Source organism: Podarcis vaucheri (assembly GCF_965113315.1).
Source record: "Podarcis vaucheri genome assembly, chromosome: 1".
Classification (NCBI taxonomy): Eukaryota; Metazoa; Chordata; class Lepidosauria; order Squamata; family Lacertidae; genus Podarcis; species Podarcis vaucheri.
Window position 1 is genome coordinate 14,627,062 of NC_138759.1, and position 24,388 is coordinate 14,651,449.

General features: G+C 45.4%; 1 protein-coding gene across 4 annotated transcripts in view; it reads right to left on the minus strand.

The window, feature by feature from the left end:
• The window catches only part of KIF26A (kinesin family member 26A), a 173,149-nt gene that overhangs the window by 3,785 nt on the left and 144,976 nt on the right, over positions 1-24,388 (minus strand). For all 4 annotated transcript variants that reach the window (XM_082216417.1, XM_082216416.1, XM_082216418.1 and 1 more), the window contains 10 exons: positions 19,045-19,254; positions 16,524-16,617; positions 14,304-14,566; positions 13,850-14,033; positions 13,178-13,337; positions 12,026-12,188; positions 7,665-10,995; positions 2,722-2,912; positions 2,185-2,205; positions 267-417 (listed from right to left, as the gene is read on the minus strand). In XM_082216417.1, the coding sequence (XP_082072543.1) occupies positions 267-417; positions 2,185-2,205; positions 2,722-2,912; positions 7,665-10,995; positions 12,026-12,188; positions 13,178-13,337; positions 13,850-14,033; positions 14,304-14,566; positions 16,524-16,617; positions 19,045-19,254 (4,768 nt within the window). The remainder of the gene's footprint in view (positions 1-266; positions 418-2,184; positions 2,206-2,721; positions 2,913-7,664; positions 10,996-12,025; positions 12,189-13,177; positions 13,338-13,849; positions 14,034-14,303; positions 14,567-16,523; positions 16,618-19,044; positions 19,255-24,388) is intronic.

The window sequence follows — 24,388 nt, forward strand, 5'->3', positions numbered from 1 at the left end:
ACATACAAAGTTATAGTACAATTCAGTCAAAACGTTCATAACTGGGGGGGGGGGGAGCACCATTAAAACCATCCATAAATACTGATTGGTTACAAAGCGAAAATCATGTTGCAAAGCCACAAACTGATGCAGAAATGGGGTGAACTGAACTTACGACTGGGAAAATGAGGAACCAGAAGAAACTGGTAGATTTGCTCACCCCTGGTCTGTATTTCTGCACCATCTACACACAGAATCTTTATTGCGACTTGCTGGGAAATACTTACATTCTCCTTTCCACTTGCTTGGATCCAACATCAACCTACACTTTGTTTCCTCCAACTCATCTTTCAAGAACTCATGCTTTGCTTTCACTTCTCTAATCCGCTGGTGGCGCCTCTCCAGGATTTTCAGCTTGGTATTAAAATATATCAGTCCCTTTGGGGGAGATGAAAATTACCGATTTGTTAATTTCGCTGGCCATCTGCCTGCTACTCTCCAAAAAAACTCCCACAAAAACCTATTGCCCTTATCATTCCGCTTCAACCACTGTTGTGCAGCACAAGCACGAAACATTAAACAGCAGAAGGGTTTTCTCCCTCCCTGCTACCCTTGCTGGAAGTGGACTTCCATGGATGCTAATCTAATAAAAGCAACATGCTATGAGCACTTAAGGCATTTACTGCCACTCTCCCAGCTAATGAACTTCCCTACGAAACTCTTAAATTTCAGCTGTTACGAACAGAAATGGTTTCCTCACCACTGCAAAAGAGTAAATATGTTTTAGTAAGGGAAGGGAAGGCTGCAAAATCTGAGTGAGCAAGAGTCCCAATCCATCCTTGCCCCCCCTCTCTATATATAGTGCCTAGTCATATAAAATATTAAGGAGAATCAATGAAGTTTAAACAGCTCCATAGGCCTATTGGCATTAGAAGGTCTTCAAGAGATGCCTTCAAGTACAAAAGCCATGATGCCTACGGAATCACTGCTGGAAGGATATCCCACAGCACGAGATCGGTGATGCCGAGTGCTCAACTTCTATTTGATGCCAGTTGGGCCTTTGTAACACTGGGGACAGCTAAGCACCCCTTGGTGCTGGAGGAGACACTTGAGAGTCCAATGGACTGCAATAAGATCAAACCTATCCACTCTTAAGGAAATCAGCCCTGAGTGCTCACTGGAAGGACAGATTGTGAAGCTAAGGCTCCAATACTTTGGCCACCTCATGAGAAGAGAAGACTCCCTGGAAAAGACCCTGATGTTGGGAAAGATGGAGGGCACAAGGAGAAGGGGACGACAGAGGACGAGATAGTTGGACAGTGTTCTCAAAGCTACCTACATGAGTTTAACCAAACTGCGGGAGGCAGTGGAAGACAGGAGTGCCTGGCATGCTCTGGTCCATGGGGTCACGAAGAGTTGGACACGACTAAATGACTAAACAACAACAACAAGAACTCCCTAGTGATCAAGCTGGGATGTAAGGGCTCAGGCTGGACCTTAAGGAACCCTGGACTCAAGTTGTTCAGGGCTTTGTATTTCAACACAAGTGCCTTGGACTGGAATATCTGCCGGGGGGGGGGGGAGGACGTGTGTGTGCTTGCTTAACCCTTCCCACACACTCCTTGTTTCCTCCGCAGCATCTTCCCCCAGGTGCTTTTTCTCCATTGGATTGGGAAACCCAGATTCATATCTGAATGTGGGGTGATGGGATTGGGAGGAGGAAAGTGTTGCAGAAGAAAAGCGGGTGGGAAGGGCTGAGACTCACATAAGCACATCCGTGAGTTGGCTCCTCCAGGAGAAATGCTCCATGTTGCTATGTGCACACACTCTTCCTGCCAACTCTTCTTTGATGCAAATGCTTCCCACTTTGTACTCACCCTAACGGTTCTCTTATTGCTGTTCTTTTAACAGACTTCAAGCCTGAGATTAGAGACCCCCCTCTCTCTCTAAGTGATCTGTAAGAACCATAACTGTGGGGACAAGCTAAATTACATCAGGTTGTATCGAATACTACCCATACTCAAGGTAGACCCATTGAAATTTATGGACGTGCCTGCTTTAGGTCCATTAATTCCCAATGGGTCTGACTCTGAATAGAAGTGGGTTGGCTACAACTCATTCTCTTCGCTTGGCATTCCTTAGCAAACATGGCAATTGGAAATTATGTTTTGGTTGGTATAAGGAAGATCCAAAGATATGACTTACCTTTTCAACATCCTGGAAAGGCTGTTGGTAGAAGAAAAAAGGAGAAGAGAAGTTACCCCTTTTTTGTATTAGGGGGTGAAAATGGCACCAGACAAATGACTGCAATCCCTGTCACCAACTCAGAATTAACTGAATTGTTTTCCCAATTACAAGTAAATTAAACTCACAACATCTTGAATTTAACAGAATTCTAACTGGGATGCTTTATGCCATTAACATAAAGAGTTAATGACCCTTTGGTGAAGAAAGCCCATAAAATTTCATCAAGCAGGCAATGATTATAAAGCCTTCTCGTAACATATTAATTGATATTCTCCACTCACTCCATCAGCTACGTTAAACACAATTAATGGCAGACAGCAATTATTTTCTATGGGCATGGTACCCCAACATATGAATTTTTTAAAAAGGATAACGAAAGCGCTTTAATTGCATTCCATTCTCCCCTAATGCCATGCGTGAGATTTAGAGCAACAACCCTGCCTTGAATGTTGTGCCGTTTAAATTGTCCGGAGTTACCGTAAAATATGTGCTGACCTCAGTTTCCTCTTGTCTGTGCCGCTGTAATCGTTCCACATCATCAATCTCATAAACTTTAATTTCAAATGGCTCTTTCAAAGTGCCAGGCAAGGGTGGTAGATCAACCCACTGGCCAGTGACACTCTGCTTTCTCCCCAGGGACGCAGAATCTGGAAGAGGAGCTGGAATCAGTCGACGGCGCTGGAAACCTGAGATGATTTAAGAAAAAGGGGGGAAAGCAAAACATGGAGCTCTTTTCTTTTGCATTTTTCATCTAGCAAATCCATAAGCATTCCAAGCCAGACAAGCAGGCAGCTTACATCCACCTGCAGACAGTTAATAGTTATAAAAATCATATTTTAGGGACTGTGAGGGTCATCAAGTTCAACCCCCTGCAACGCAGGAATCTTTTGCCCAACGTGGGGCTCCAACGCATGATGCTGAAATTAAGCATCTCCTGCTCTATAATACATGCATTGATATCTAGATGAACATAGCCACGATCCCAGAGAATTAAGTCCACTTGAACAAAATGGGCTTACTTCTGAGCAACCATACAAAGCGTTATGCTGTTGGGATTAGTCACCTTGCCTGCCCTCCCCCCAAAAAACCTAAAACACAGAGCAACATCAGAATGTATAGGAGTGTCAAAGCACTAAGCACTCCAAAAGTTAAGAAGTAATTTATTGACAAGACGACAAATCCGGAGAAGGCCTTTGACAACATTTCTTGGAAATTTATGAAGAAAAACTTGGAAGGGATGGGAGTGGGAAGGGGGTTTGAGAATGGAATAGAGGCAATCTATTCTGAACAAAAAGCTAAGTTGATAGTGAACAATGTGGTGACTGAAGAACTTCATATTGAAAAAGGAACACGCCAGGGGTGCCCCCTATCCCCTCTGTTGTTTATTTCAGTCCTGGAGGTTCTGCTGAAAATGATAAGGGAGGATCGGCAGGTACAAGGAATACGGGTCGGAGCGAAACAATATAAACTGAAAGCATTTGCAGATGACTTAGTTTTAACACTACAGGAGCCAGAATCTAGCACAAAAAGAGTTTTGGAATTGATTCAGAAATTTGGTCGGGTGGCGGGTTTTAAGTTGAATAAACAAAAGACTAAGGTGTTAGGGAAAAATTTGACGGTTACTGAAACAGAGGGGTTTCAGAGGGAAACAGAACTAAACATTGTTAAAAAAGTGAAATACCTGGGGGTCAATCTGTCCTCCAAGAACTTGAATTTATTTAAAGACAATTATGAAAAATGTTGGTCAGAAGTTAAAAAAGATCTAGAAATCTGGTCAAGATTGAAACTATCCTTGTTAGGCCGAATTGCAGCTATAAAAATGAACGTTTTGCCAAAAATGTTGTTTTTGTTTCAGGCTTTGCAGATCGTGGACAGAGTGGATTGTTTTGGAAAGTGGCAGAAGGATATTTCTAAATTTGTCTGGCAGGGCAAAAAGCCCCGAATAAAGTTTAAAATATTAACTGATGCAAAGGAGAGAGGGGGGTTTGCCCTGCCGGACTTAAGGTTATATTATGAAGCTGCGGCCTTCTGCTGGATGAAAGATTGGATTTTATTGGAAAATACTGATGTCCTAGATCTGGAAGGCTTTAACAATTCGTTAGGTTGGCATGCGTATTTGTGGTATGACAAGGGGAAAACACATGGAATGTTTAAAAACCATATTGTCAGAAAAGCAATATTTATGGTCTGGAAAAAATACAAAGACTTATTGGAAAGTAAAACTCCGAGGTGGATTTCACCAATAGAGGCCAAAGCTCGGAAAACATCCAATATGGAGGCATATTGGCCGAAATATTGGGAAATAATAGAAAACATTGGAGGTAATTGGAGGTTGCAGAGCTTTGAAAAATTAAAGGATAAGGTGCAAAATTGGTTACATTATGCCCAAATTAATGAGGTTTTTAAGCAAGACAAAAAAATAGGATTCCAGGTGGAAAAATCGAAACTTGAGACAGAGTTGTTAGAACCAAAGACCAAGGTAATTTCGAGAATGTACAACTTGCTGCTTAAATGGAACACTCAGGATGAAATAGTTAAAACAGCCATGATAAAATGGGCTCAAGACATTGGTTACAATATCATGTCAGAAGACTGGGAAAAGTTATGGACCACCGGTATGAAGTTTACGGCATGTAATGCCTTGAAAGAAAACATTATGAAAATGGTATACAGGTGGTACATGACCCCAGTCAAACTCGCTAAGATATACCATTTGTCTGATAATAAATGTTGGAAATGTAAGGAGGCTGAAGGGACATTCTTTCACCTCTGGTGGACGTGCCCAAGACTGAAGGCCTTTTGGGAAATGATCTATAATGAGTTAAAGAAGGTGTTTAAGTACACCTTTCCCAAGAAACCAGAGGCCTTCCTTCTGGGCATTGTCGGCCAGAAGGTGTTAAAAAAGGATAGAACTTTCTTTATGTATGCTACAACTGCAGCAAGAATTCTTATCGCCAAGTATTGGAAGACCCAAGATTTGCCCACACTGGAGGAGTGGCAGACGCAACTGATGAACTACATGGAACTGGCTGAGATGACTGCAAGAATCCGGGACCAGGGAGAAGAGGCAATGGAGGAGGATTGGAAAAAATTCAAAGACTATTTGCAAAAGTATTATAAGTTGTATGAAACATAAGATGTCGTATGATTTAGAACGTTAGCCCCAGCAATGAAGTTTAATTATTTAGGAAATTGTTAACATTCGGGAAAGAACCAAAGTTTAAATGGGTTAAATGATATCAGGCTATATTTTTAGAGTAAACGGAGAACAAGAGATTTAAACTTAAATTGCAATTGAAAATATAAAGAAAAACACGAAATAAGGGTATAATTTGCTGATGACTTTATTATCAAGAATGCACTATGCGGGAGACGTGGGGAAGTCCAATGGAAATTTGAAATAAGTTATTGAAATGGATGTTATTTTCTGTTCTTTTTTCTTTTCTTTTCTTTTATTCTGTCTTTTCTTATTTGTAATTTGGAAAAATGTAATAAAAATTATTATAAAAAAAAAGACAAGACGACAAATCCAATTGAGAAAAGGAACTGTTTGTCATTTTTTTATTTTTTTTAAAAGGCAAGACCTTAGAAAGCATTTCCTGGGGCAAAAGCAAATACAAATCCATCAGCCAGTAATACCTTCTCAATATGTGCGCAACCTTACACAGCTGTTAATATTGATTTGTGGGAGAGACTTAAGAGGTTGATGTGCTATGAAAAGAGAACAGCTGCAGCCAGGTCTTTAAACTGATTGCTCTACAATGAAGCAAATTGGTCACTGAGGCCAGGAAGCATACCATGATAGATACACAGACACGCGCACGCACACACACACACTGTAATATATGTGTCTGTGTGTATAAACATACATATACATATTAGGGCACTGATGAACTGGTGCCATTCACAACCTTTCATGAGTTGTGAAATTGGGTACCATTGAATCAGTTCCTGCCCACTCATGAGGGGCAAAAAGGTCCATTGTTTATTAACCTGCCAGGGGCAGGTAGAAGAAAGATGGAGAGCACCACAAAGGTTTGTTATTTTGATAATGCAATCCATTTAATTCAAAGGGCCTGACTTGACATGAACAGGAACCCAATCTCTCAGTTTTCTTAGTTTGAAATTTCTGAAAATGCTAACGTTTTCACCGTCTAGTGTTTCCAATGACAATAAACATGTGATTAATTCAATATCTAAGTCTGTACCCAATTGTATCTCTCTGCTTACAGAAAGCCTGTTTACTCCATTGAAGGATTCTGCGCCCTTCCAAAATCATCTCCAGGTAGTTGGAGGGCCCTTTTGGGCAAGACCGATACAGTGTGAAGAGTGGAGGTGTTTAATTTGGCAATGCATAATAGACTACTGTAAATGATATTATACTTGTAAACCATTTGAGGGGTTGGGTGGAGAAGGAAAGTTGATATTGTTATTACTGTTGTCATAGCGTTCGTTTTTTGTTTGTTTGTTAGTACTCATAGTGATAATGTCTGTTGTCCCCATCTGAAAAATCAAAAGCTGCTTTAGCAAGACACGCTTCAGGGGGGAAAAGCTACTTTAGTAAAATAAGCCCCGAATTAATTGCTCTCTACCTTGGCTTGTCCACTATCAAACTAGATAATCTCTTACTCATTTCTTCCAGAAGTTGGAGGGGATGCTAGTCTAAGTAAACACTTATATGAGACGAAGCCACTTGGAACTGATTAAACAAGTGAATCTCCAATCTATTTCTAATTTCAGTTGATTGTCTAAATGCGTTGTAAAACTAATGAAAGCCTTAGGTTTGTAGCTAATTAGCAGCATTAATCACAAAGTTTAGAGCATTCTTTTTTTCTTGGGGAAAAAAATTCTTTTATATCTTATTTATTTTCACTGGGGGACCTGCCAATCAGAGTTGTGCAAGAGACGAATTAAATTCTGAAATGAAACACGGTATCTTAAAAGGAATAGTTTTTAAAAGTATGATGAATTTGAAGGATTCCTCCCCGACCACGCCTCCAAAACCACAGCCTCAGATGGGGATGAAGGGCATAAAAATTCGGTTTGCAAAGCAAAGCTTAAGCAATCTCAGGGAGGTTGTGCCCCCCCTTAATTAAAACAATGAGGTTAAACCCCCACCTCTCCCCCCCTGTGATCATGGAAAAATGAGCTCCTTGCAAAATAAACAGTCATGGGGGAACCACCTGCCGCAGGCATCAATATAACATTTTTTTTTTTTTTACAGGCTAGTTGCAAGAAAGAGAAATGTTAAACCTCTCCCCCTGACACATGGGGGTCCCAATCCAGACCACCGCCCCCACCCGGTGCTTGGTTCCAATTTCCTGCTTCAAGCAACGCATCTGAAGTAATGTGCAATGGAACCATTTAAATCCAAGGAATTGGGAATGCTCACATTAGAATAGTTGTGTGTCCGTCCCCCCCAAAACTCCTTTCCTTACCTGTTGATCTTTTCTTTGGGGATTTCAAACTTCTCATGCGACCAGGCGAAGACATGCCACTTTCGCTCATGGAATCGTGCGCCGAGGATGCACTGCCGGTGGCTTCGCTGTCACGGATCATGCTTTCGTAGCCGCTGCTGCCACCACTGTGGTAGAAAAGAGCCGTCCGCCCCATTGCTGGGGGTAGCTCCCCACTTAGGACGCTGCTGTTGTCGCTCCCGTGCCCGCTGCTGTAGCGCTGAGGCCGCCTTGGGGCAGTTATCTTGCTGTACGGAGACGGCAGCACCGGGACCTGCGACTTCTCGTCGCTCAGATTAATCCCGCTGTCGTTGCCGCTGTCGGAGTCCGTCGACACCCGGAAGTGGCTCATCTTGACCGAACTGCCCGACGCCAGCTCGTTCACACGGCTGTTGGCTGCCCTGATGGCCTGCTTGGTCCCCATGATGGTTCCTCGACCAGGCTTGCTGCCTACGCCTTGCAGAGACCGCGGCACGGCTTTCCCGCTCAAGGGGATGCCGGAGGTCTTCCCAACGGACGGAGCCAACGATTTCACAGAGGAGCTCAAAGACTTGGATCCGCTGGCTGAAAGGCTGCGGCTCTTATTCCCGTTGGCCGGTGTCTTCTGGCTTGCGGCACCTTTGGCCTGGCTGTTTTTGCCAGGCAAAGGAGTGGTGAGCGACGGAGGCGACGTCAAGCCAGAAGGGACAGGGGGAACTCCAAGCCTTGGAACCATCCGGCCATTCCTGCCATTCCCAATGCTGCCATTTTCTCTACTCAGGTTGGCTTTCGATCCGACCGACGTCAGGCTATCGCACCTCTCGAGGGACATGTGGCTCCCGTATCGATGGACAGCTTCATTTTTGGATGCCTTTGCCTTCAAACTAGAGGTCGCTTTGGGCAAGGAGTGGTCTGCCTTGAGGTTGCCTCTGCCGCCACTGTTTTCGGTAGCGCACAACCCAGCTCTCAATCGCAAATCGAACTCGTCCTCGTTCTTCGATGTAGTGGCCCTCGCAAGGTCCAGTCCTGAGGACTTCCCCCCGCCGTTCGGTATCCCACCATTTTTCTGCTCAAGGCTTGATTTACGCACGGGGGGTGCTGGAGGTATTGTCCCACTTGGTCTGGGCAACATGCTGGATTTTTGCTGTAGGGTTTTCTTTTTCAGGCTTCCGGTGGCAAAAACAGCTTCACAACTTCCCCTGCTCATAGCTTCTGCAGCCGCACCGCTGCTGTGCGACACAGGAACCACACCCAGCGTTGTAGCGCCTCTCCTGAGCTGTGGCATTTTTGTGACGCCATCGGGTTTTTTAGCCGCTCCGCTGGACGTCTTGCAGGCCATTTCACAACCATCGACAACCCTCTGTGAACAAGCAAGCATTGTCTGGGATTTTGTTGGCCTAGCTGAGCCATCTAAATGTTGGGCAGTCTTTGCCGACTGCTTCTCGGCGCTGAACATGGGAGAGTTTGGAGATATCAGCGAGTCTGCTTCCAAATGATCACCTGTGCGAACCAGCCAGGGGTCTTCAAACATCACACGCGGTTTCTGCAGTTCCTTACAGCTGAGGGTGCTGTTGTTGTTGTGGGTTGGGGATGAGGTAGCTTTTGTTCTCCGGGGAAGACTGGAGTGTATCGTTTCTATCACCATTGTGTTTTGAGAGCTGGAAGGCTTAGCGTATGCTGGTTGGTCGGTGATGCAAAGAGCACTTTCTGTCTGAGATGCTTTGGTTACGTCGCAGTTCTGAGGACTCCTGTTGATACCTGGTGATGCTCTGATGGAAATCATGCTCTTGCTCTCCGGCTCCGAAAAGCAGAAGCCGCTGTCATTTAGGGCAGCTTGCAAGGGAACAGGAGCATTGGGAGAACCCATGATAAAGGGCTCCTCAGACTTGCTGCAGCTGTAAGAGGACTGAGCAAGGAAACCATCGCCGGACCGGCAGCCATCTCTCTCAATCGTACAGATGCTCACTTCGCTTAGCCACGAGCTGATGGAGGAACGTCTGCTACTGCTTGAGAACGGGTCTTCAGCAAAAGGCACGACGATATCAATGTTGACACCGGTGGCACTTGCCTGGGAGGTATAAGCATCAAACTCATCATTTATACTGCTGATGATACTAACTGGCCTGGATCCAGATGCAAGGGCCTGCAGGGAGCAGTCGCTGTTGAAGCTGATGATGCTGGCAGGCCTCCCGTTATCCAAGATCCCGCTGATGGACAACTCCTCAACAACCGTGAAGACAAGCTCATCCTCGCCGTTGAGCTCCACGGGCTGCTGCAACGTCACCGTCGTCGTCAGGATATCCCGGTCGAAGCACTTGCTTCGGAAAGATGACCGGAACCTATGGACCTCTATGCCATCTCCTTGGTGCTCTGTGTTGCTGGTTGCCGAAAATGTGCTTCCTTCAGGGTTAGATTCAGATTCGCTACCCACTTGCTTGCTCATTCCCACGGGCGGCGTCCTGATTGCGTTACAGTGGTCAAACTTCAGGTACGTTTGCTTGGTCCTCATTGGAGACTCCTGCTGCTGCTGAGGGGGTGGGGGTGCAGGGCTGGGCAACGGCCTCTTGGCATACAAAGATTTCTCTTTTACAACCGGCTCAGCGACGGCTTGGCTTGGCTCTTGATCCTTAGTGGTATCACACGCCGGCAACTTATAGGAATCCTCCTTCTCTCCATCCGAGTCTGCTCTCTTGCCTTCAGGCTTGGCTTGCTGTTTGGCGTGGTCCATCTTCGCAGGAGGGGCCTTCTTCTCAGGGCAGCTGCCATTGCGCTGGAAGTAAAGGCTGTGTCCTTTTTTGGGAGGCCCCATTTCCTGCAAGGCTGGTTTTTTAAACCCCCCAGGAGGAGAGGGTGGTTTGGGCTTGGACTGTTCGCTTTCTGTGGTCGCCGGGACGGTGCCGCTGCAAGACGTGCCGGCGGCTTCCCCGCCAAGGAACTTGGCAGGCTCTTCGCTTCCGTCGATGCATTCCAGCCGTTCCTGCAGCTCTGCGAAAGTGTTGCACTTAAAAAGGTCTTTGTCAGAGCTCTTTGCGAGGCCAGGGGTGTCCTTGTTTCTTTTCTTGTTCAGGGAAGGGATGATGGGAACAAACTCTGGGGGGCCTTCGTTATCTGTCAGCTCCCGGTCCGACAAAGCTGCGCCGTTGGGACCCACGTAGATGACTGTGTCGCAGGACTGTTCGCTGCTTGAGGAATAATCAGTCTCGTTGGAAAGGTTCAGCACAGGAACGTCAGGGTCAAGAGCTACAGTCCTTGGATGAAACGGCCTCAGGTGAGGAGGTCTTCGTATGTGGCCCTCTTCACATGAGCTTTCTCCTCCAGAAGAGCTGGATGCATACTGTCAATTGCACAGAACAATAAAATGCATTTTTTTTCGCATTAAATGCATGAAGTAGGATGAGAGGCAGGTATATCCCTCCCACCCAGTGGCATTTGCAGTTCCACGCCCCAAATCTTATTCTCTGCTATAATTATGAGCAACATTTATAAATAATCACGCTACAGAAAATTTGTTTGGCTCCCTGCAACAGATTTGGAACAACGCAGAAACTGTAGCCGCCCACAACTGAAAAGACCTTCAGAATTGTTTGGCCTCAGCAGGAGCACTGACCCTGGCAACTTCTGGTTTGTTGTTGTTGTGTTAACTAAGAAGTTCTCTGATTATGATGCTATATCATCTTGTAGTATCCTATTGTTGTTATTTATAGTCTGCCTTTTTCCCAGACCAGGACTCAAGGCAGCTTATGGATAGAATACTGAGGGAACTTCAGGGGATATTAAAGGCAGCCTCCTGGGAGCAGAAGTGACGGTAAAGTTTCCCATCCCTTTGAAAAGCCCTCAAATGCACCCACCTCCTGCCCTACTGCCTACAAAAGGGACGGCACAGTTCAGTGGGGAGCATTTCATAGCGTCTGCATATACAGTCCCAATATCAGATTTGCTTCTGTGCTGCTACCTTCTGAGTAGTGATTTTATTGCTGGGACAGTCACTGAGTTACTGCATTTAAAAAAAATAAAAAAGCACTTGTTGCTTTGCAGCTTGTATCAGGCAAGTCAGATACATGAGTTAATGCTTGAGACAGACTCAGGGCATGCTGCTGCCACAAACCATCTCCACTCTTTAGAGGTGTAAAAACAGCAGACATTATCCCTGGGTCAAGTATAGCAACCTAGACTTATATAGTCTACCACACTGTTCTTCAACCCTTGGTCTCCAGAAGTTGTTGGACTACAACTCCCATCATCCTTAGCAAGCTAAGCCAATAGTCAGGGGAAATGGGACCTGCAGTCTTAACACACGGGGACCTAGGTTTAGGAATTCTGAGGTAGGGGAGAGAACTCTTGCTTCGCTGGTTTTGCGCACCAACCTTGGATTTCTTCTTCCTCATCCTATGGATACGGGAGGCAAGCTGGATTGTTGTGAGACTTTCTGCATAATTAGCCGGGGAATCCGATATGTGAGCTAGCATGGTCGTCCTGCAGTTGATGTTCCCGAGCGATTCTCTCAGCAGCATGGTCAGTTTGTTGTCCCTGGGGAACACGAGAGAAACACAAATAAAAACACGAGAAAAGCTTTACTGGAGCAGACCAAAGGCCTGTCTAGTCCAGCACCCTACCCTTACAATGGCCAACCAGCTGCTATAGGAAGCCTTTAAGCAGGCCCTGAGTGCAATGGCTCAGTGTCTATAATAACTTACAATTCTTTCCTTAGGCTTCCTAAGCACCACTTGTAGTTTATTCACTTGTGTTTGTTTTCTAAGGTTATATGCGAGTGTGAGATTTTCCATGCATGAGCCATCTCATGCTCATGTATAACCTTCAAGGAGAAGAAAGCAATCCAGCCCAATTTTGCAATAAAATTAAAATAGCATGCGCCTTATTGTGCTATTCTCTTTTTCCCCTTCTTTGAAATAATTTTTATTTGGTTTTACAAGTATAAAACTGTAACAATACAATCATACACATCCACATTTACAGATTCCTCCAAATCTCTTGACTTCCCACCTCCCCTCCATGGGTCCTATTATTAAACCTTTTCTACTGCATCTTTCCCAATAATCTGTATTTTGTATAACTCCATTGTCTCCATAGTACTTGCTACATTACAAGCGTTATTGTAAGCCTGCTAATATTTTCATTTGCTTCTAGCGGTCTCCAAGATAAATTATGATTTTTTCCCATTCTTTGTTAAGACCTGTGCTATTTTCCCACTGCTTTCATACTAAAAGGAACAAAACAAGGCTGGCCTTACAAGAGACTTGGGGGAAAGGCTTTCTTGGGGGGTCGGGGGAAAGAACTAACAGGAAGCAGCTACATGTGGACATTATCCGGACACAGCGGAATCCTTTCTGATTGCTTGGAGAAGGAAGTAATTAAATCTGGGGCTGTAACGTCCAACAGTGTAACACCTTTAAGGCACCATCTGACCTGGACTATAGGTAGGTGATAAGGCTTTGAAAAGCAATCTGAAAATCAGGTCAGAGGCCACGAGTTTCACATGGGTAGAACAGTGCACTTACTTGTAGGGCACATGTTTGGCATCGTTGATCAAGGCCAGAATGACACTGCCCAAGGCGGACAGAGACAGGCAGAAGGAGCCTTCTCCATCTCGACTCTTGCTTAGAACCTTCTCACAGCTTCCCAGGTCAATGAGATGTAAACGGCTGCGTCCGCCTGACACTGAAAAGCAACAGCAACACCACTTACACAACACTCGCTGATCCAACCCTGGCTGGAATGGCAGAGAATCATCTAGTCCAACCCCCCTGCAATGCAAGAATCTCAGCTGAAGCATCCATGACAGATGGCCATCCGTCATGGAATTAAATGGTGATGGGTGGATGGATGTAAAGCTTCAGTGAACAGGCGGAACTGGCTGACCAATGCACTAAATTCTAGGGGCAGTCAGTATTTAAGTCATGGCTCCTGAAGAACTCAGCTTACTTTCATGCAGCATGAACCAACTTGAAAAGGCGCAAGGATATGTCAAAGGGAAGAGCTTGTTGAAAGAAAGGGATAGAACTTCCTTCAAAATCCCATTGGCCAAGCAGATGAGACTGTCTGCAAAGGCGTACAATTGCCCCAACCCAGCAAAATGAATTATTGGCTAATATTAACCCGGTTCCACATGGATTCACTCTTCTAAAATAAGCGAAGGCAGTACGAATTAAATGTGAGACAGATCAACGTACTTCCGCCTTTTCCGCCTTTCTCCATGCGATACTGATAGATGTGGAGGGTGAAGAGCATGTGCGAATTCCTCCGATCCTCTTCGTTGCACTCGGGTTTGCTCGTACTCCTGGCTGCCAGGGCTGCGTCGAGGAAGAAAGCAGCCTTCTCTGCTGTCGGGGCCCTTAACTCGCTTTGATTTTGAAGCTGGAATATAAACAAGAAAACGACTAATTAAGACGGGGTAACTGATCCCCCCCCCTCTCTGAACAGAGCAAGCCTCAAGGGTGCTAATGGAAGCAAATATGTACACTCTGGGATTAGGGATTAAAAATGGAAAAAAAGCAATTAAAAAGTATCGTCTTTAAAATTGGTGAGAATTGTTGTCAGATGAAAGGAATTCTTAAAAAACATTTATATAAATAAACCAGGGAACAAGGGCAAACCAGAATTCCAAACTGCCCTGAGATCACCTACCTGAGTTCCGCATATCGGATCCTCACGCAGATAGACCCCTGGGGACTGCCCGTCCTGCAGGCTGCCGGTGGCTACTTCAGCTAACAAATCCTGAAGGTTTTCATCTTTCCCACTGATCTCCACAGCAGACACTCGAATGGAGAAACGAGTGCCGGTCTTCTCCTTCCGCTCATTGATTAGCTTGAAGAGCCACGAGATGGCACAGGGAACAATGCCGAGACTTTGGGTGGAGTTATCCTTTCCAATCATTGTGTAGGATTTGCCTGGAAGGGAAAGCGGAAATTTTATAATCATCAAGCACACAGCAGTAGCCCCGGTGCTGTCTTGCTCTGGAAGGCAACGGGTGTGCACATCAGCACTCTTCTTCTTACTGAAGAGAAAGAAGTAGGGGAGGGATGTTCTCCATTTTGCCTCTCTTTGGCCCTGTAGGTTCCTGTGTTGCGCTTCCTGTGTGGCTCATGGCGTAGAGAAGCTTAGTCCCAGGGGCCAAATGCCAGGCCTCTCTGTTCACCCATTAAGACTCTACCCAGGCCACACACCTCACTGGACTTCCTCTGCACCCAGAGTGGACGGACAGAGTAATAATAATAATAATAATAATAATAACAATAATAATAATAATATATTATTTATACCCTGCCCATCTGGCTGGGTTTCCCCAGCCACTCTGGGCACCTCCCAACAGAATATTAAAAACAAAATAAAACATCAAACATTAAAAACTTCCCTAAACAAGGCTGCCTTCAGATGTCTTCTAAAAGTCAGTAAGTTTCCTTGACATCTGATGGGAGGGCATTCCACAGGGCGGGCGCCACCACCGAGAAGGCCCTCTGCCTGGTTCCCTGTAACCTCACTTCTCGCAGCGAGGGAACTGCCAGAAGGCCCTCAGAGCTGGACATGCATTCATGTGTCTGTGTGAAGAAACTTACGACTGACTGAAATGTCGCCAACTATACAAAAGTTAGGACTCCCCTCATTTGTTTTACCCGCTTTTACCTCAGGCCCTGCTGACCCCTGGCATGCAGCCCCTGGAAGTCCGCCCTCAAGGGAAAGATGGCTGCCTGCCTTTAACACAACTGCCCATCCCGTCAATTACTGTGCCTATGGGGCAGAGAAGAGGTGACATCACTCAAGATGCCTCAAGGGACACTGTGAGGTGAAATAACTTTCCCCTCATTGAACCTGGAAGTGGAAGCTAAGAGTCTGAAGTATTTCTCCGCTTTGTGGTGATTGGGGGTTGACCGTGAACTCCACAACCCATAACTGTATCGCCCATGCAGCTCTCTGCAGCTGAGAGATTGGGAGTCAGCCGTAAGAAGAAACTATCTGTCTTTCAGGAATCAGAAAAAAATATCCCTGTTAGAACATGCCCTTATATCAGGGTGGTCCAATGTGCGGCCCTCAAAGCCTTTTTGGGTTGTCTTTGGCAACATTAGAGGCCCCTGCGCACCCTGACAGGGTCCAAGAGAGCTTCCCTTTCCTTCCCAAAGGCTAGTTGGTGCTTTGCCTGTTTTTTGAGAAGGGCGTGCAAGGGCTCTAGGACGCTGCCAGAGCCTTGCACCTCCTTCCTAAAGCTGGGCGCCTAGCTTAGCCAGCTTTGGGCAGGGGGTGTCAAATTTTGGCCTCACTTCCCTCCAACCTCACGTGTGCATGACAAGATAGTGTGCAGTCCACTGGTTCCAAGTTAAAAGTACTCTTGTGGCCCACTTGGTATAAAAGGTTGGGCAACTCTGCCTTGGATTACAGATAACTCCAAACACAGAGACAATGGGAGAGAACAGATGTAAAAAGTACCTTTCGGGTATGTCATTATTAATCCTTTGGTATTAAACTCAATTAATTTCTCCCAGTCTTGGCTAACTTTCCCCTCCCCGCCCCCAGCCAATTAATTTCTTGAAGCCTTATGGATCTTTTGATTTTTGTCACACCTTTCCCTACCAAAAAAAGAAAAAAGAGCTGTTCCTGAAGCAACGAGTGTGTATGTTTCTGTGTGTGTGTGGCTGAATTTTCCCTCTCCCCCCCCCACCACCAATGGATTGAAAGAAAAAGTGGGGGGAACCTTAAGGTCCCAATGCAAAAATAAAGCAGGAGAAGTTTGCAAAGCTAATTAAAAAGAAATTCTAATCTATTCATATACTCCAGGTTTATTGTTCCAAGGGCTGACAGCATGTAATTACCAGACTGACATAGTAATTAACTGTAATGAATTTGGGAGCTCACCAAGCTTGACATGGCCAAAGCAAAAGATGCAGCCATCTGCACCGTTCACGACAGACTGGATTACTTCTGCGACTGTTCCGGAACAAACCTCAGCCTAGAAGGGAAGTTGGAAACCCGTCACGGAGCGTGTAATCGGCATGTGCTTTCCCATGCCTTTGACACGAGAAAAAAAACCCAAACACAATGTTGTTGCGCATTTCACGGCATTAGTCGTATTATTTTAGTGTCTATATCTCATTTTCGCCCCCTCTAATAAAAGCTACTATCTAAGCCCACAATAGTTTCGTATCCCATTATCCCAGCTCCCATGGAGTATCAATTTTATGACCTCGGTAACAAAGGAGATGCTCTCCATCGAAGCGTAGGGCTAATATAATATCTCATCCATGCATTCCTAGTAATAAGCAGCAGCTTCATTGCTAAGGAGCTCCACCAGACATTGGCTTAGGGAAGGCGGGGGGACGAGCGGACGGATTCTGGAGCTTCAAATTAAAATTTTGAAAGTTCTCTTGTTTTATCTTAGCTATGGGAACTATAACCATTGGAACCCACGGTGGGGGGAAGCATTTTGGAAAATGCACGGAAATAATGAGAAAGAGGAAGCAGGAGTTACTTGTGCAAACTTTCCCTACACTTTTGGGTCTTGTCTACAGGGGAAGATGTTTGTGTCATGTTCCCACACCCCGAAAAAAATATTCTTACTATTGGTCCATAGCCAACACAACACAGCCTCCTCTTCTGTCCCCTCCAGCCCCACAACCATGCACCTTCAAGTAAGTTTTGGAGGGTTAGGACCTCCTCCAGAGCAGATTTTGGGGGTGTGCAGACAGAGAACAGGGAATGAAAACCCCAATATGTTGCGTGTGTGAAGCACTGGTTGCCACCTTCTATTATTTGAACTAGACAGAAAACTTTCCAAGCAACTTAGGAAACTTGTGAGCAATATGGGAAGGGAGCGTGCTATCCCCTCGTGGCAGAAATGCATACCTCACCAGTTCAAACAAGACAGGGGCACAGGGGAAAGAAGTGCAAGTCAACTCACACTTGCTCTCTTACTGCATTCTGGCTTCTACTTTATAGCACATTTTGCATTACTTCCAGCCTTCCAAGAAGTTTGGGTTGCCTTGCATTTCCAATCCATTTGCGTGTCAGGATATCAAATAACAAGGTAGAACTAGATGCTCTACTTTGATGTCTGTCAAACACTAAAGCTTGCCAAATGCTTAACATTTTGAAAAAGTGAGGTTTTGACAGAGCTTTGAAACTGACAGAAATCAGAAGTCTACAGTATAATCTTTTTGCACCGTTCAAATCCCAAATTCAAAAAATTAAATCAAGCTTATACGTGCTTCTTTTCTGGTCTCCATGGCTATGAAAGAGACATTGGCATACATGGAACCTGCAGAGGGAGATTTGCAGAGGATGAAGGCCCGTTACCCCTAGTCTCAGCCTACTTCTGTCAGACACCCACACATTTCCTTAGTCCAGGCATCCCCAAACTTGACCCTCCAGATGTTTTGGGACTACAATTCCTATCATCCCTGACCACTGGTCCTGTTAGCTAGGGATGATAGATGTTGTAGTCCCAAAACATCTGGAGGGCTGAGTTTGGGGATTCCTGCCTTAGTCCAATTCCTCTTTCTTCTTCTTCTAATTAATCAAGTGGATGACACTGCCAAGTTCCTTGGGTCCAAGGGTTCATGCACCACCTCCTCCCTCCCCTTGCATGTGCACCCTGATGCCCAGCCTAACTTCCTGGTTTGAGCAAATCACAGTTTGCCATGCATCAGAGTTGGGGAAACTGTGGTTTGCACAAATAATACTGTGACAATAACCCTGGGAGATGAAGGTTTCAAATTGTTGTGGGGAACCAATGTGAGTACAACATGCTGTCAGTTACCCCTGCAACTTATGGAGGACAATAGGAACAGTGATGGAGTGAAAGGGTTAGAATATCAGCATATTGCTTTGGAGCTATGTGTTGCTAAAGTGTTTGAAGTTTGGAAACCGTGATCTTCATGGTTAGGAATTCACATGCTCCACACCCTTAAAACACAGCATAAAAACCACTGCTCTGTTGTGTCCTTCTCAGCTAAACACCTGAAGATGTGATAGATGTGGAATACCTCCTAAAATATCTATAAATGGTCTCCCGAACCTGAGGCTTAGAGAGGCATGTGATTGTGAACTGTGCCACTGCAATTCACAGGTTGTGTGTGTGTGTGTGTGTGTGTGTGTGTGTGTGTTGCTTTAAATAACACAAGGAAGTACAGCAGGGAAGTATTCATAGCGCAGAATTATCTCCACAGATATTGCTTCTTAATTTCACATCTGGGCTAAATTAAAACAGCGTGAGACCTTGCGAACTGACTATTAATTAGCATGCCTTCCCAGTAATTAAACCAACTAATTCAAAGGGGGGGGGGAATTCATCCTAAAAGCTGCGAAGAATTCTCCTGCTGAAATTAAAATGCCACGGCAGCGACCCAAATTATTAGCATTATATCCTCAGTTCTGGTACCTGGGAAGCATCCTGGGGGAATACAGCATCAAAGGCAAACATCTTTGGGACGGCTACTGCTCCTCTTCGGTGGCCAGCATTGGAAAGGCTGCTGGTAGATGGGTCATAAAGTGTGATCTGCTTTTTCCGCGGGTCCACCTTCAAAAATGACATGGATTCCGATGTGTCATGTGTTCCTTGCGACGGGCAAATTCTCACCATCACTTTTACCTGCAAGTCATCAAAAATGCATGGGTTTAACTCTTTTAACTCCAAGCGAAAACTGAGCTCAGACTTAAGATCATGGCCACTGGGCCCATCACCTCCTGGCAAATAGAAGGCGAAGAAATGGAGCCAGTGAGAGATTTTAATTTCTTGGGCTCCATGATCAATGAAGATGGTGACAGCAGTCACGAAATTAAAAGACGCCTGCATCTTGGGAGAAAAGCAGTGACAAACCTAGGCAGCATCTTAAAAAGCAGAGACACCACCATGCCAACAAAGGTCCGTACAATGGTACCTCGGGTTAAGTACTTAATTCGTTCCGGAGGTCCGTACTTAACCTGAAACTGTTCTTAACCTGAAGCATCACTTTAGCTAATGGGGCCTCCTGCTGTCGCTGCGCCGCCGGAGCACGATTTCTGTTCTCATCCTGAAGCAAAGTTCTAAACCTGAAGCACTATTTCTGGGTTAGCGGAGTCTGTAATCTGAAGCGTATGTAACCCGAGGTACCACTGTATAGTTCACGCTATGGTTTTCCCAGGAGTGATGTATGGAAGTGAGAGCTGGACCAGAAAGAAGGCTGATCACCGAAGAATTGATGCTTTTGAATTATGGTGCTGGAGGAGACTCTTGAGAGTCCCATGGACTGAAAGAACAAACCTATCCATTCTGAAGGAAATCAGCCCTGAGTGCTCACTGGAAGGACAGATCCTGAAGCTGAGGCTCCAATGCTTTGGCCACCCCATGAGAAGAGAGGGCTCCCTGGGAAAGACCCTGATGTTGGGAAAGATGGAGGGCACAAGGAGAAGGGGACGACAGAGGATGAGATGGTTGGACAGTGTTCTCAAAGCTACAAACATGAGTCTGACCAAACTGCGGGAGGCAGTGGAAGACAGGAGTGCCTGGCGTGCTCTGGTCCATGGGGTCACGAAGAGTCGGACACGACTAAATGACTAAACAACAACAACAATTTCACCACCCATACAGGAAACGGTCTTATAATGAAGTCAAACTGTTGGTCAGCGTTCGAAATTCACTGGGTGCCAAACACATTTTGCACCTGGCTATTGACCACTTGCGACCAAGTGAAGATGCCAGGGCACCAGAATGGCGCCTGATATCTCCACCATCTGGAGGTCCATGCCTGGCGAACCTTGGATCTGGACTGTTTTCACACACTAACAACACATCCAGTAGAATTCTATCTGTTGTATTTTATCTACACAACTGGAATGAATTTCAAGGACCCAAAAGTTGTATTGAAAAATATGGCTTTCAAGCCATCTGCCCCAAAATGACAACTAGGCATTCAGTTTTGGTGACTGTAACCCTGGTTTAAGGAGCCATTTGGCACCTAGATTATACAGTATATCTTAAGTTTCTAACGCTGCTTGGTCCACCCAGCATTGCGCTGTCTATGCCACTTGGAATCGGCTTTTTGACAGGTTTCTTTTCCAGCTCTGGCTAGAGTTGCCAGATATTAAACCTGGGACCTTCTGAATACAAAGCATATGCTCTACCACAGAGCGATCTTCTGCTATGGCCTGTGGACTAGCAGAAGAAACGCTGTTATGTTCTATGGCCCTTCCCCTGAGTAACAGCATGGAGGGAGGTTCGCGGATTTATCATCTGAAGACTGTGACAAGTGTTGGCTTCCAAGAATGAATGGGACTACAGGGAAATAACCTTGTATGTAGAGCACTGACATCATTTCAAATGCCGTGCTTTTCCGTGGAGCCTTCACACATTCAGCTGCCAATCATTTAAAAGCACATGGTTGTCAAGCAGGGAGAAATTAAGTTGTGCAAAGGCAAGTGTGAACTAGCCTACAGTCTTGGTAGCATCTGCGATAGCCGTTACCCCTCCAACTCATCTCTAGGGCTGGGCAGTATCAGGTTTTCAACATTGCGATATATCACCAGCTAAACACTGCAATATACGATGTCTGAAATAATAATGAAGCTATGCAGAGACATTGGCTGGCTTTATGGTTTTCCCCACATTGTGATTTTTGCATCACGCATCACACACACACACACAGTCAAAATAAAAAAATAAAACACGGCTACCTATCTGTAACACACACATAGTTCTTGATACATTGCCAGGTCAAAAATTATGAAACTGATATCACAATATGGACTTCAAACCCGTTTTGGACAATATAGTGATATATCGCCCAGCCCTGCTCATCTCCTCTGCAGTTGCCCTGATCCAACTGCTTCCTTGGGTAAGCAGGAACTCCAAAGCACCCACACATTCTAGCTTCCCCCTTCCCCTCTATTCTAAAAGGAGCACCAGTTCAGAGCGCTATGCTGTGCCCAGATATAACTGCTTATTTTATCCATCTCAAGAAATATTCCTTTGCACGCAGCACTGTACATCTTTCTTCTAAATAACAAAGAGGTTAAATATCTACTGAGGTCTCCTTGGCTAGGAAAAAATATATATGTTGCTCTCAGGAACGCAACATCACTCAAACACGTTAGCTCTGCAAAGTGGTCCTCTTATTCTTCTGCTGTTTGGCTTTCTTTCCCTTCTCTGCCTCCCCCAGCGCCTAGGCTGATATGAATATGAAAAGACAGTCCTAGAAAATAAGCGAACCTTAAAATAAAAGAAGCAGTTGCTTCAAAGGGGGGAAAGTGTATGGTAGGTGACACATTCAAGGCTGCGTGAAGCTCCTAGCAGTGCATGCATGCTAGAGAGCTTCCTCCGACCTTGACATATCGCCAAGAGGGCGGGAAAACGCTCCTCTCTGTGCAAAAATATATGAAGAAGAGGCACCACTTCAAAAACGCACCGAATTAGAAGGAAACTGCAAGCACACGTAATAGAAGAAGAAGAAGAAGAAGAAGAAGAAGAAGAAGAAGAAGAAGAAGAAGAAGAAGAAGAAGAAGAAGAAGATAGTAGTAGTAGTAGTAGTAGTAGTAGTAGTAGTAGTAGTTTGGATTTGATATCCCACTTTATAACTACCCTAAGGAGTCTCCAAGCGGCTAACAATCTCCTTTCCCTTCCTCCCCCACAAGAAACACTCTGAGGTGAATGTGGCTGAGAGACTTCAGAGAAGTGTGACTGGCCCAAGGTCACCCAGCAGCTGCAGGTGGAGGAGCGGAGATGCGAACCCGGTTCACCAGATTACGAGTCCACTGCTCTTAACCACTACACCACACTGGCTCTCCAAATACACCGGTAAGCTGCGTTTATCTGCACTGAGTTTTACAGTTAGTGTGGGATGGTGGCTAAGGTAATCACATTTCCATCCTGACCTTAAGAAGACTGTTACCTTCAACAGCAGCAATTTGCTGTAGTGTCTTAAAAACAATCACTTGGCTATACGAAAGGATGTAAGCCAAAGCTGACTCTTTTCACACCCAGAGTCTAAAATATGTCTTCCCATGACGGCTCATATACTCTTATGTTAGGCCTGTAAACAGAAACAGAAATTATAATCATAATCTTAATAAATTCCAAGCGAATAAGAGGAAAGAAACCAGGCCAACATATTCCGTAGGAGTCTGTTGTTGTTTAGTTGTTTAGTCGTGTCCGACTCTTCATGACCCCATGGACCAGAGCAGGCCAGGCACTCCTGTCTTCCACTGCCTCCCACAGTTTGGTCAAATTCGTGCTGCTAGCTTCGAGAACACTGTCCAACCATCTTGTCCTCTGTCGTTCCCTTCTCCTTGTGCCCTCCATCTTTCCCAACATCAGAGTCTTTTCCAGGGAGTCTTCTCTTGTCATGAGGTGGCCAAAGTACTGGAGTCTCAGCTTCACGTTCTGTCCTTCCAGTGAGCACTCAGGGCTGATTTCCTTCAGAATGGATAGGTTTGATCTTCTTGCAGTCCATGGGACTCTCAAGAGTCTCCTCCAGCACCATAATTCAAAAGCATAAATTCTTCGGTGATCAGCCTTCTTTATGGTCCAGTTCTCACTTCCATACATCACTACTGGGAAAACCACAGCTTTAACTATACTGACCTTTGTCCTGAGGAGTTATTTGAGCTAATACCTGCCAGAACCCAGCACTGGGAAGGTGTCTCCTATCTAAAATTAAGGGTTGGCACTTGGAAGGATTGTTTTTACTTCCTAAGTATCCCTTTTAAAGAAGTAATCCAGCCCATAGTTCCCACTCAGCTGTCTTGTGTGTGAATGTAACAAGGAAATTAACTCTTCTCTCTGTAAGCTTTATGGGGTAGACAAGGACATACAACATAAATAAAAACGAGTCCAATTCCAACTTCTCCAGTCAAGTAATGTGTACAAAAATGCACATATTAGAGTGCACATATGTGCATAATTTTAGGGGAAATGACATACAAAAATATCTGCCACTGGGAGAAACGGTTTGGTGCATATTTCTCAAAGCTGCACCTAATACTAAAACCAAAAACCTGTTTATTAGTTATGTTGAAGAATTTTCATGAGGATTTTTAAAAAAGAAAAAAGAACCCTCAACAGATTGCAGCAGAAATGTGGAGAACTGAATTTTAGGGAAAACGAGAAACCGAGAGAACCCAAACCAATGAATTTGCCCAGCACTAGCACCCGCCACGCGGGTGGCGCTGTGGGTAAAAGCCTCAGCGCCTAGGGCTTGCCGATTGAAAGGTCGGCGGTTCGAATCCCCACGGCGGGGTGCGCTCCCGTTGTTCGGTCCCAGCGCCTGCCAACCTAGCAGTTCGAAAGCACCCTCGGGTGCAAGTAGATAAATAGGGACCACTTACTAGCAGGAAGGTAAACGGCGTTTCCGTGTGCGGCTCTGGCTCGCCAGAGCAGCGATGTCACGCTGGCCACGTGACCCGGAAGTGTCTTCAGACAGCGCTGGCCCCCGGCCTCTTGAGTGAGATGGGCGCACAACCCCAGAGTCTGTCAAGACTGGCCCATACGGGCAGGGGTACCTTTACCTTTACCTTTAGCCCCAAGCAGCAAAATGTTTGGGGGCCAGCCCCGATAGCCCAGAGGTAACCAACTGCTCTTCTTCCCCTAATTCCTATCCGCTCTCTATTGTGTCTCTCAGACAAAGCAACATGGAAGAAGCCAGACAACTACAAAAGGCAGCAGAATCCATGATTTTGTGGGTGTAAGGCATTGTCTCTATTTTCCTGGGGTTGCCTCTAGCTCTCTGCAGGGAGATGTGAGGCCGTGAGAA